This window comes from Cygnus atratus, chromosome 19 (assembly GCF_013377495.2).
Source record: "Cygnus atratus isolate AKBS03 ecotype Queensland, Australia chromosome 19, CAtr_DNAZoo_HiC_assembly, whole genome shotgun sequence".
NCBI classification, from domain to species: Eukaryota; Metazoa; Chordata; class Aves; order Anseriformes; family Anatidae; genus Cygnus; species Cygnus atratus.
In genome coordinates, this window is record NC_066380.1 from 6,417,753 (window position 1) to 6,430,857 (window position 13,105).

The following is a 13,105-nucleotide window of genomic DNA, read 5'->3' on the forward strand; positions in this document are numbered from 1 at the left end:
GCAGTAGATGCAACCATAAGCTACATCTAAAAATAAATATTGATTTATTAGTTATTTAGAAGAGCACCCATTCAATTAAAAATTCTTATTAATGTTTTTGAAATAGCATATAAATATCTGGATGCCCTTTACTGAGGTAGAAAGGGATACCATATTTGTTATTAATGAAAACAGGTACTTATATTCCCCCCCCCCCCAAAAAAAAAATAATTAGTAAACCCCAGTACCTGTCAACCAAAACGAGGAAAGATTCTGTATCTTGTACATACCACCAAATCACCCCTTGTGTTTTGGCACAGGCAGATAATTGTTTCTAACAGACATGACCCATTACTATCTTGATAAAGTGAGTCTCCAACGTAATTGCAGATATGCAAGATGTACTCATAACATCTCCACTCTCCATATAAAAAAAAACTAAGCATTTTCAAGTATACTAATGAAAGTTGTAGTACTTACCTGTTAAAGGATACTGGAAGAAGATTTCCAGCATACCAGAACAATCACCAGTAATGTTAATCTAATGAATTCCAGTGTCACTTTACAAAATTTATACACCAAATACAAATTTAGTTTATTACCAGTCAATTTTAAAGTCAAAGTTCAAGGTTTTAAAAGCCTAAGTACCATAGTATATACGTTACAATCTTTTCTCAGAAAGTTGGAGGGCTATGTAAAAAAAAATAAAATAAACTCAAATTCAGATTGTCACATGGCCTCCTCAATTCCACATTCTACAGCTTCAAAATGTGAAACCTTTAGAATTATTAAAAAACAATCTGGTAAAAATAATAATTTTAACTTGTAACAGTCTTTTGAAAAAAATCACGTACTACTTTCTAGAACTCTGCAGCAGATTTTCTCATCTTGGAGACTACCAAAATAGTTCAAGAACAGTGCAATACCCATCAAACAAATCTCCCACCACCCTGATCCCCCGTACTATGTATTCTCCAATAACTACAGAAAAAAGAACAAGCCGCATCAGACTAAAGAGGAAAAAAAGAATCACACTTTAATATTAAACTTAAACAGATTTCTAGAATGAACTATTCTCAGAATAATCCACCATTGGTATAAAAGTATTACAGTACTTTATACATAAAAATAGCATAACATTAAAAAGAAATATATTTATATAAAATGGTCATTATAAAATATAATTCAATGCACCATAGGTAACTCAAGCATACCATTTCCCCCTCAAATGATGACAGAACATCAGCCAAAGTGTTCAAATGAATGCACTGTTTCACTGTTATTATTTTTTTAATAAAATTATTAGCTTTCATCCACTTAATGGATAGTGGACACAGAATTTCTGTAGTTTCAGGAACTCAGCTTTTTCTCCATAAAGTTACTATCCACACAAAGTTTTTAAAACAGTGAGTCTACCTCTCTTAGATCAAGAACACTGCCTCTTGGAGCAAAGTTACATTCAACAGAGAGAAACGTTCACGATGCTAGGCCAAGTACCTTTTACCAGTCTCTCAGTAGTTTTAAATGTTGTTGCCACAAACAGGACGCAAGTATGTCAACACAACGGGAAGTGAATTACAAAAGCTTGACATAATAAATAACAAAAATAAAGTTTCACCAGTAGGTTTCTGAGACTGATTACTTTGTTAAGACTTCGTAAAGCTTTGAGGTATTTTCACTTCCGCGAATAGAACAGCACTGAGCAAATTTTCAGTCCAAGTGTTTCTAGTGAAATCCAGAAGTTATCAGAATACTGTATGTAAACTACCTTCCACGTTTAAACATATCAAGGAAAAATTCTCAGTTTTCCATAATCTACTATATAAAAACCTATAAAAATCCAAAATACAGAACAGCTTTATCCATTTCCAAAAAATTAAACCATATTTTGTTCTACGCAACACAAAACTTACTGAATTATATTCAAACCGTGTGTTAAAGTGTAATCTCTTCATCCACCCAAATACAAAATGAATTTGTTTTGCCTCTATATGTAAACAGGAAGCCAGGTCTGAAAGCACTGACATCCAGAGAGGAAGAAGTATATGCTGATTTATGACCTCCAAAAGGAAGACTGCAGAAAGCCCTTTGGTAATGGGATTTCCTTCTTCTGTAAACATTCCTAGTGAAGAGGAGACAACAACAAAAAAAAAAAAAAAGGAAAAAGAAATGGGTATCTTCGTTTGCCATCTCTTCTCAGGGATTTTGATTGCTCTTACTGCACACATTCAAAGCATTGCTAACAAAGTATCAAAATTTGTTTTGAAATTAAAGTACAAACTATGATATTAAAATATGATAGTTCTAGTTTAAGACAACATTCACAACACAAAGTATTCAACAGTTCTGCAAGTTTTCTCTAAAAAATACATACACAAAATACAATGCTAATGAGACGCTACAAAGAGCAGCTCAAAATGTCTCCTTCCTCATAATCTAATCAGGACAACATAAAAAGTAAGCAACCCACTGATGAAAATGAGCTGTTACAGAAATGACTCAGCAGAATCGTTCTCAGCCCCTGTATCTCCTCTCACTGCAACTAGTCTCACTGAACATCAACTATAACCAAAATAATTTTCCACTGAGAAAAACAGATGTGAGGTAAGAAAGAAGCAAGATGTTTGACGTTGTAACTATCATTAAGACAATTCAGTAAGTGAAAGACAGGTTACATCATAGTTACAGGTCCGGACTATCAAGGGTGTGGCAAGCAGCGCCAGCATCAATACTGGAATGATGCATATATTGAATGGAGTGGAGGAAAAAGTCACTCTAAAACTGAAAAAAATTGCTTTACCTCCAAGAATTGCTTGAAACGCATTAAAGAGCCCATCTGTCCAGAGCTGGTAATTGCTTCAATCCTGCAGAAAGAACAGCATGTCTCAAAATCTATTTAGAAAGTTGAGTTTTATTTGCAAGTGGATAGGGAGGTGAATGTCAGAGATAGGAAAAGGTGGAAGAGTCTTTTAAGAGCAAACACCAAACACCCAAAAAGTACGAACAAGGATTATTTCACATTCCTAAAAACAAATATCATACCTTGGGAAGTAGTCTTCTCTGATCAGCAATATCATTTTCCAGAACTGAACCTGATACTGTTTCATGAGAGCGTTACCACATACCTATGGTATAGAATCGGGTCTCAGAATAGCATAACACTTTCAATGAACCTGTTCAATATCGATCACTGAATATTTAATTCAGACATTAAGATAGATACCTATACCTACACTAAAACAAGCAAAGGTTCTAGATTGCCCTACTGCCAGCACAATCACCTTTTCTCATTGTTGACTGGGTGGTCATCACTAATACCAATTTGATGTTGTAATTCCTCTCACTCCAGCCTCCCCCAAAAATGAACAGCCTTCCCTAATACCATTTGCTAATGTATACTGTGGTCATTTACCAACCTTGATTAGTGCAGTATGTACTTATCAATTTTATTCATATAGCCAGTTTACAGAATGCCTCTGGTGTATTTTGCTTTATAATTTATTCTCTTTTTACATTCTTTAGAAGGCATTTAATAAGCACAAAAGCTGCTTCTGTTTGATAATGCATCTCCCTTGACTCCAGCCTTCAGCTTTGGCTCTTATTTAGGATATCTATGTATCCTGGGATATGGATTAATATACATAAGACTCTCTCCTTTCCAACCTGAAAAATCCATCCTGTCTTATGAAGTAATTCATCTGGAAAGGACACAGGACCTTACGTTCTGCATTGTATTGTATGAATTGGCGCCAAGTGACTAGCAAACCTTATTCTTACAGGAGCATGCAACTATTTTTTTAAGGTTCCTGTTGTTTTTTTTAAAGGAAAATATAACAACAGAAGTTGCATGCGGTCTAGGTAAACCAATTTTTTAAATCATTCAACTCTAAGGCTGTATTAGCAAGAATGTGGAATTATTCATCTTCCCTTCTGAAGGAAAATGGACAAGTTAAAAAAACTGTTCTTAAAAAGCATAACAAACCTCACCTCAGTCAGTAATCCCTTCAGACACTACAGTGTCACCAGTTTAGATCCCTTTAACCACCAATTCACCAATTTACTGTCTTGTCTCAAAAAGCAATGACTTTTTTATTAAAAAAAAAAAAAGGAAAAGAAAAAAAGGAAAAAAAAAATGTTTGTCATTTTCCAGTGTTTTGCTACTGCTAAGTAGGCTCATGCATCACTGACCTCCAGAAAATCGAAAAGAAGTGTAGCTGTCACATCTGCCAGAGGCTCCATATTCAACATATGAGCAAGCCAGCGCCATCCATAACTCAGCCCATGAGGATGTGTCTATAAAACAATAGAAAAAACTAACCACCACTTGTTTTACAATATGCAAAGTGCTATTATCAAAACAGACAGTCTTCAGACTTCTTTTCACTTTTATAAAGTTATTTTACAATAGCCTTACATCCAACCTGACCGTTATGAAAATACCAAGAAAGTAAGTAAAGGTCTATGATACAAAGTACTTTGCATTGCCTTGTTTGGTATGGTTATGACCATCTCTCTTCAAATATTATGAGTTGGTTTAGGTTCAGCTGCAAATCAAGTTTATAATACATTTAGTAGAGTCTTGGGATACTAATGGAGTTCTAATTATAACATCATATACGTATACCCCTTGTCTGTTTCCATAAGGCCACCGGAGCTGAATGATAGCAGCGTAAAGACGAATCATTCCTGACATCCGTTTAAGAAAATGATCTTGCTCTTCGATCTTAGAATCCTTAACTTGATATCCAAGCATCCTAAGTATGAGAAGATGTTCCAGTATTAGGACAGCAAAACACATTCACACGAGTCCCTGCACTTCTCAATTTACTTTAAGTCAAATGTACTGAGAAAAAGGATAATCCAAAACCATGTAAGAATTATTGCAAAGTCTGATCATTACATTCTGGATCATATATTCCACTATTTTGCACCACACAAAAGCTTCAGGTTCTGTACTGGATATTTCAGGTCAAATCCAGCTACGGCTATCAACTGTTCTTTGAGAAGAACAAGGAAGAAGCAGCAAAAGAGCATCCATTATCCCTAAAAACATTTCCAGAGGTTCTGAAAAACGTTCTCCAGGTGTGCAGAATCAGGGGAACTGCACGCTTGTGGGTAAACCTCCAGATTCTATGCAAGCACGTCACAGTGCCTAAGTAGAGATGGGGAAAAGCAGAGTTCACTCACAAGAATACAGTCCTAGCCCTTGTTGAGTGCATGCTGAAGAACTCCAGTAATAAATTTACCTCTTATACTCTTCCATAGAAGTCCCCTCTTTGAAGGCAGGGTAGAATGGCACAGAATATGGGCACTTTTTGTGTAGATGAGCTAAAAAGAGATCTCCGAATTGAGGGTGTATTTCCCAGATTCCTGATGCCACCGCTGCAATTGGAAAAGCTGCCTCACGATGAGAAGCTACTTCTTCTTCTCCTTGACTCTGGAACGGGGAAAGAAAAGTCTGTTCCCACCCCTCCAAGACATTTCTCAGACAACAATTTGAAAATATCGTTTTGTTCCCTCTCCTCTGTTGTAATTAGCCTCTACTAATGTGTCTATGACTATTGTAGCCACCCACAAAAAAGCTGATAAGGCCCTGTGTCGTCAGCTCCCACAGACTATGACAAACTTGGCTCAGGACACAAAAAAGGAGTTAGCATCTTCAGGCACAAAGTGCAAGGCTGCACAGATATTTTTACTCCAAACAACCATATTCTAATGTTTACAAATTCAGTCACAGTTTTACTCCAAGGGAAATTTTTTTTTGCATGTATTTTGTCTCTGCACTGACAAATTAAAGTTTCAAACAACCCAAATTCACCAAATAAAGAATAGGAAAAAAAACACTGCCAACTTCAAAAAGCAACTGAAACAATGATACATCATTTTTGGGAGGTGCTAACTGCACAGCAGGGACAGAAGCTTGACTCTTGTGAGCTTTCTTCTTTTTCCTCCAATTCTGCCAAGATGTAGGTTTTTGAGCATATGTACAGTTTTGTCATAGATCATAAATAACTACCAATCTTTTTTCCACTATTATTATATCAAACTAGTTAAGATTATGCAGCATGTAAGTATGGAATTTAAAATAATAATTCCTCTTAGAAAAGATAAAACAGTGGAGGGAGAGACAAGAAAAGAGAAACAAAGTTCCTTCTTTGTTTTGTTGTGGTTTTTTAACTCGTAAAGCACTTTCTCTAATCAATATGAACATTAACACATGCCTAGTAATTTTGTTTGTTGAAGAGGGAGGACAATACCCAAAAGAGCTTCCTAAAGCACCAGCTACCTTTGCCACCCCAACAAAGAGAAGAGTTTCTCACCACAAATTTCTCTGCAAGTTTGTAATAAACAAAATCCAGACCCTGTGGATGCTGAGTCACTGATACATTTCGCCCTCCACTCCGAACAGACTTTCCAGAGAGTAGGTTATTGATCCTGTCAAATATCTCTCTCAGCTGAGAGCCTGTAAATATATCAGGAATGTATGGAGACAGAAGGTTAGGAAAAAGCAGACAAGCCTTAAAAAGATCACATCAACTGCACAAAAACTAGACCCACACCCTAAAGGGCAAGACGCCTCCAACTGCTCATTTGCTACATCTGATTAAAGAAACTGAATTACGATGAAGCAAGAGGCTTCTCAGGGAGGCAACAGACTCTAAAAACAAAAGCAAGCACTGTTCTACAAAGATTTGGCCTCTTCCTACACCAGCTCTCTTCTGTAAGGGTAATTACAGAAACCTTGGATACACTGTGTTCTACTAAAATCTTTACAGTAAACGGCATTACAGTTGGATTGAGCTCTTTGTGTTTTCCTGACCTGCTATGCTAGAGATCTGGCTAACAGGGATCGTAGCTGCTTTCTGCAAGTCCATTTTTGTCTTCTTAACCTGCGAAACAACAACAAAAAACATTTAAAAAAAACTTTAAAGGCAAGAGAATTGATCAAGGCTGAAAGGCAGAGTTTCACTGATGCAATATATACCTTATGGTCCAAATTCTGAAAGTAAGAATTCAGCCCTAAATCCTAACTCATCTTTAGCTGAATTAAATCCACTGAAAATACTACGCAACCTAATCTCACGGAACCGAGGTCAGAATATTTATTTCCAGAATAGCTAGCATTTAATTTAACAGTTATATGTACCTAGAAGACCAGCAACAGAATAAGTAAAAAACGCTTCCTGAGACAGCAAGATGCCAGGTTCCTGCATCCACTATCTTTAAGAGCTGAAGACACCCCCAGAAGGCCAACAGTAGACAAGTAGGTTAGTTTTGCCTCAGGACACATCTATTGGATTTTCAGATGCACATAACGTACTGGGACGAAAAGACAGAATGGGCAGCATCTAACAGGTTTTGTTTCATTTGCATTTTGAATCGATGTTCAAGACTTAAATGAGTAAAGGTTATTCTGCTGCAGACTATATGATAAATGAATATAACTGAGAAACATTAGAAAAAAATAAAGTAACGTAAATGTTCAGAACCCACTGTTTAACATTTTTCTGTCTCAAGGTTTGAGTCATACTAAGATGTAAAGTACTCATTAAATCAACAGGCAAAAATCTCATGAAGAATGAATGATACATAAAAATGACAAAAGCAAGCGTGAAAAGTAATTCATTAGAAGCAGCATACAGCATTGTCTTTTAATACTCTATAGCAGTCCAATCCAGATTGTTAAAACTGCAGAAAATAAGTAATCTGCAGAATTTAAAAAGTAGGCTACAATTTTGCTCTACAGCCCCTGATTTTTTTGACAGATTAATATATTTTTTTCATTACTACTATGACAGTGAGGATGAGCAGACTTAACAGGGGCTGCTGCTAGAAATGTTTTTTATGAAAGCTCTCCTACTTCCACTAGAGATCAAGATAATCCCTCTTCAATAGTGTTAATCATTTGTTCATACCTCACTGTCTTTGCAGTTGCTTATCGCACTGAAAGAAGCAGCACACCGGTTTGCAGCATCTTGAAGCTCCTGGTACCAACGCATAATACTTTTGTCTGTCTTAACTTGATGTCCTAATAAAAAAGAAAATAAATAAAGTTAAAAATCAGGAGATTAACAAAGACCCAAAAATCTAGAACACCTGATTTAAGTCAGCTTATGCACCAGATAGTTTGCTGCTGGCAGTCCTATAACCATGTTGTTAGTTGTGCTAAAAGTTAAAGCTACAAGAAGGTACATCATCGCAACAATAAGATACCAAAATAGGATTTGGCAAAACAATAAGAAAGTGTATAAGGAGGAAATGGCAGGGGGAGAGTAACAACCAACCTTCCTTTGTCTGCTTTCCCCCTGGCAGCTGCGCAGGGGCAGCGCTCTGAGCCTTCATCTGTGATTTTTTCAGTAACTCTTGTTGCTTCCGTCTCTCTTCATCTCTCCTCTTTTTTTCTTCCACAGCTGCAGCGATTTCTTGCTGCATGCTGGATATCAGTCCCCGCATTTCCTGCAGTGCTCGTTCAATATTGGCCACATCCACTTGAGTAGGGAAACCTCTCTATCAAGAAATAGAGAAGGCGATAGAACATCAGTCTTTATTTCCACTACATGTAGTCCAACAGTAAGAGCAAGAAGCCATTGAAGCACTAGTTTTCATATTATCCAGGAGACAACTACACATTTTACCCTCTTTAGTGAAAATCTTTTTCTCCTTTATTTGTACATAAAGTTTGCCGTAAGGGGATCTTAGTCCATGACTAGATCTCACAAGATCTTAGGAAACAAAAATTAATAACACACTTTGACAAGTGTAACGGAACCCCAATGCAAAGACTAGATGGCTTCCTTTGCAGGAAGATACCCGTGACAAACTGGAACAGATGACGACCGTTATTACAGTGTTTAATTTTTTAAGGTTTGTATCTCACCTTCACATAGAGAAAGTGTTTTTCATGGAAACACAGCTCCTGCAAAAAGGCTTGCTAAGATAGGAGTACCCTACCACATTCAGTATTTCTCTTTAATAATTTATGAACCACTCCACTTCCATGGTTGCCTCAAGAAGGAACTTAACAGCATCAAGAGCTGCACTACTTTAATAACAGTCTCTCTTGCAGAAATCCTCATGCATTTTTATAAGCCATTTTCACACAGCTAAAGTGTCAAAGAAGAGAATTTGCCTTTTGAATTAGCTGCTTTATAGGCCAAACATCTAAAAACATTTCTGTGACATGTTAGTTAACTGTCTCAAAACAAGCTGCCTTTGAAGACTATTACAGGAAGCTTTAAAAGGAAGAAGAAGCACCGTTAAGAACAACCCTAGAGCCACTACCTCACTAGCGGTGCGGATGAGTCCTGACACCAGCCCACAGATCTGGTTGCCTCGACTACTGTATGCAGAAAGATCAATTTTTGGCAAGTCTTTGTGTCTGTAATTGGGATCAATCTGCTGGTTAAGCTGTAGCACTTCCTCTTGGATGGAATAAAGGCGACGCAGTCTTTCCTGGCCTTCTTCCTTACGCAAACGCTCCAGCTCCTCCTGACGCTGCCTCTGCTGCTGTGCCTCACGCAGTTTTAGGTTTAATACCTAGGGAGAGAAAGAAAATAGACACGGAGTTAAGCAACTCTAGCTTTACAGGTCCCTCCTGGCTTAATGAAAGGAACTGCACATGGGGAAAAAACAACCAAACAAAAAATTTTTCACCAGCTGTAGTCTGAATGTGGTTCTGAATACAGACGTGCTACAGAAGCTGCAATAGCACGACTGACAAATTTTGCTGCTTACAGCATCCATGGAGCCTCAGGGCTGGAGAATAAGAGGTTCACAGGGAATCTCAGGACTGTTTGATTGCCATGGAGTTAGGAATAAAAAGATTCAGACTGAATCTTAAGACATAAAATAAGTATATATAAGTTTCCTCAAACGAGTTAACAGACGAAGTTCTATGGATAAGCCTAAGAACGTCACAACGTGCTATTTTTATAAACAAGACCCCACCTCTATGGAATTAGTAAAGACAAACTAATCTTTAAAGAAAAACACCTTATCCATCAAGACAACACCTTGACCAATCATATAGCAGGAGCAAAGCCTAGTTCAAGCACGAACATCAGCAAACTTTGAATGGAAGTTAGTTCAGTTAAAGACTCCACTGTTCTGCTCCTGTAACGCATGTGCCTTTACTGAATTTCCACAACAACACAGCAGGTGCCTGCAGCAGCACCAGAAAATACGTTCTCACCCCAGGAATACTATGTGTAGACAAATAAATCAATTGGTCTTTCCAGTTCCTACCAAGTAGTCATGCTCTTTTATGAAAGAAAACTGTTACAAGTCTCAGACCTTTGCTCTGTGTCGGTGTTCTTCTTTCAACTTCTCTTGCTGTCCCTGAGTTTCCTTTAAGCTAAAATACACATAAACACAAGGGAAAAAAAAAAGGTCTATTAAAGACATGATCAAGAAAATACAAACACAAACATACAAGTTACTTTTAAACATTTTTAAGAATTAACCATCACTTTGGTTAGATGCTATAGTATTTTAAGGATATTGGAGCTATTCCCACCTCTTCTCCATCACTTCTTGCAAATCTTGGAATTCCTGATGCCGCTTTAGCTCCTTCAGTTCATCAAAACGCTTCAGTTGTTCACTTGCAAGGTCATACACTGCCCTCACCATCTGCTCTTGCTGCTCCTGCCGCTGCCTGAGCCACTCCTGCAGATTGCAAAGGTGCCAGAAGCACCACAATGTGATAACCACCACAATTCACCAGAAGAAAATACAAATGAAATTGCCTAGAGACAGCCAATGTGGTCCACTTGAGGTTATCCTAAACCTTATACAGTAAACAACTGCCCTTTTGTTTTAACCTGAGCATTGTTACCTCCAGTTATATAGCTCTCCTGTGAGTCACATACACCTCAGCCCCCCACCCCCTTATTTATTTATTTATTTATTTATTTTACCTTTCCTTTCAACCTGTGCACCTCTTCATACATCCGAATACAGCCTTCGACTTCCGTAACTTTAGATGGAAGGAGTGTTGGAAGGACTTCTTGATCCATTTCCAGCAGGCTAAGACCATTATTTCCCTACGTGGTCAGCATACGAGTAGAATCAGTGACTGAATATAGTATCAGAAATTCATGGAGGAAAACAGGTAAATCAAGTCTCTTACACTGCACATTACATAGAGAAACAGACAAAGGAGTCAACCAACACATGAGTTTTAGAGTAGTTAAATAACACAGAAGCGTAATCTCACGATTTTGAGCATCTTCCAGCACCCACATGAGGTTGTGATAGTTGCTCTTCCCAATCAGTAAAATTGGCAGCAGATACCAATAGCCTCTAGGACTTTCACAAGGGCTCACTATCACCTAAAAAAGCTAGACAGACTCCCCAAGTTCTCTCTACATTCACTGAAGATGTTACACCGCAGGAAACCAAGATCAGTTTATACTTTGAATCATCCTTCAGGAAGAGACACAACACATCTCAGTCATTCAGACTCCAGAGAAGAGACAGAAGAGCCTAAGAGAGTACTCACAGACTCCTACAACAGGCCTGATCCTACTCTGTGACCATGTTCTTCCACATGGATGAATCCCATGCTACTAATCCACGTAACTATATCACGCCAAATAAATTTTCCTTAGTTATGGTGAAAAAGAGCTTGCTTTTGGCCTGCTGTGAAAGTTATTTCAGGAAAATCTTCTTACTACCAATTTTATCATCCCCTGGCTATGCTAAAAAAAAAAAAACCAAACAGCTGGAAGTAAGCATGTTTTTTCCCCACAAATTAACAGAGCAGAAACCAACCTCTGTCAGACAATTTATGGCAGCAAGTTAACATACTTTTTCCACATAGCTGCTCACATTCGGGCTATAATTAGAGAGCTACCTTTGTTTCACTCAGCACTGTAGACAAAAGTGGTGAAGAGCCCTGGTGGCTGGCAGACACGACCTTCTTAAGAGGTAGCTGATTTGTACACGGAGTGTATTTGTTAGGTGTTGAAGTTCTGGAGGGTGCAATTTCCTGGTCTGACTGTCCAGCCATCCTGTCCAGGACCCAGCCAGAATAAGAGGACAGCATGAGAGGCGACGTGCATCCTTCCAAGACATCCTTGGGAGAAAACACTTGTTGTGAGCACGAAGCACAGCAAGGAAGCATGAACAAAGACAACTGAGAACACCTGCATGGGTCAGCAGGTGCCTCATAACAGCGGCTCAGTATGCCACTTCCCATTTCTTCTGCCAGCTTTCACAGAATCACAGAATCGTTAAGCTTGGAATAGACCTTCAAGAGCAACTGGTCCAACTACCCTACTACCAATGTCACCCACTAAACCCTGTCTCTCAGCACCACGTCCAACCTTTGCTTGAACACCCCCAGGGACGGTGACTCCACCACCTCCCTGGGCAACTCGTCCCAATGCCTGACTGCTCCTTCTGAGAAGAAACGTCTCCTCATTTCCAACCTGAACCTCCCCTGGCACAACTTGAGGCCATTCCCTCTTGTCCTATCACTGGTTACCTGTGAGAAGAGGCCGACCCCCAGCTCCCCACACCTTCATCTCAGGCAGTTGCAGAGAGCAATAAAGTTTGTCCTAAGCCTCCTCCTCTCCAGACCAAACACCCCCAGTTCCCTCAGCCGCTCCACACAGGACTTGTGTCCCAGACCCCTCACCAGCTTTTCACCCCTTTCTCCCCGCTCCAGCAGGAGGCTCAGCCGCACACCCCTTTCTCCCCGCTCCTTCAGGCAGCCAGCCCAGGTCCCGGACCTCCCCCTTCCATCCCCTTCCCCTCCCCTCCGGCTCCCAGGGGAGCCCCGAGGGCAGCACGGAGGCCGGCGGGCGGCGAGCCCTCACCTCGTCCTGCAGCCAGTGGCGGCAATATTTCAGGCGGCCCTTGCTGGAGTTGCGCAGAGCCGCCAGCGTCTCCCAGCGGAGCTGCCTGGCCTGCATGGCCGCGCTGCCGCTGCCCACGGCCCGGCCGAAACCCGGCCCCGCTCCCGCTTCCGTTGCCGGTGCGCCACCGGGCGCGGGGCCCCTCCCCGGCCAGTCGTCACAGAGGAAGGGGCCGGGCTCTGAGGGGGCGGTGGTTCTGAGCGTTTTGCCCTTATTTTGTGTGGTCCTGTGGTGGAGGTGGGGTGGGGCAGTGGGGATGGGGCTGG

General features: G+C 39.8%; 1 protein-coding gene across 1 annotated transcript; it reads right to left on the reverse strand.

The window, feature by feature from the left end:
- Window positions 1-558: 558 nt before the first annotated feature.
- Window positions 559-13,013, reverse strand: GLE1 (GLE1 RNA export mediator). Its single transcript, XM_035555308.2, has 16 exons — window positions 12,801-13,013; window positions 11,834-12,055; window positions 10,896-11,021; window positions 10,496-10,644; window positions 10,273-10,333; window positions 9,262-9,516; window positions 8,265-8,487; window positions 7,896-8,008; window positions 6,800-6,869; window positions 6,300-6,442; window positions 5,226-5,416; window positions 4,604-4,733; window positions 4,168-4,272; window positions 3,022-3,104; window positions 2,780-2,843; window positions 559-2,101 (listed from the first exon to the last, which is right to left on the reverse strand). Exons 1-16 carry the CDS (start codon window positions 12,894-12,896, stop codon window positions 2,033-2,035), a joined length of 2,100 nt encoding a protein of 699 aa, XP_035411201.1. The 5' UTR covers window positions 12,897-13,013; the 3' UTR covers window positions 559-2,032.
- Window positions 13,014-13,105: the final 92 nt, after the last annotated feature.

Coding starts and splice junctions, on each gene's coding strand:
- GLE1 (XM_035555308.2), bottom strand. CDS start 12,896: ATGCAGGCCAGGCAGCTCCGCTGGGAGACGCTGGCGGCTCTGCGCAAC. Junction 10,645..10,895: donor TGCACAGGTTGAAAGGAAAG/GTAAAATAAATA, acceptor TGCAATCTGCAG/GAGTGGCTCAGGCAGCGGCA. Junction 8,488..9,261: donor TCATCCGCACCGCTAGTGAG/GTAGTGGCTCTA, acceptor ATTTCTTGATAG/AGAGGTTTCCCTACTCAAGT.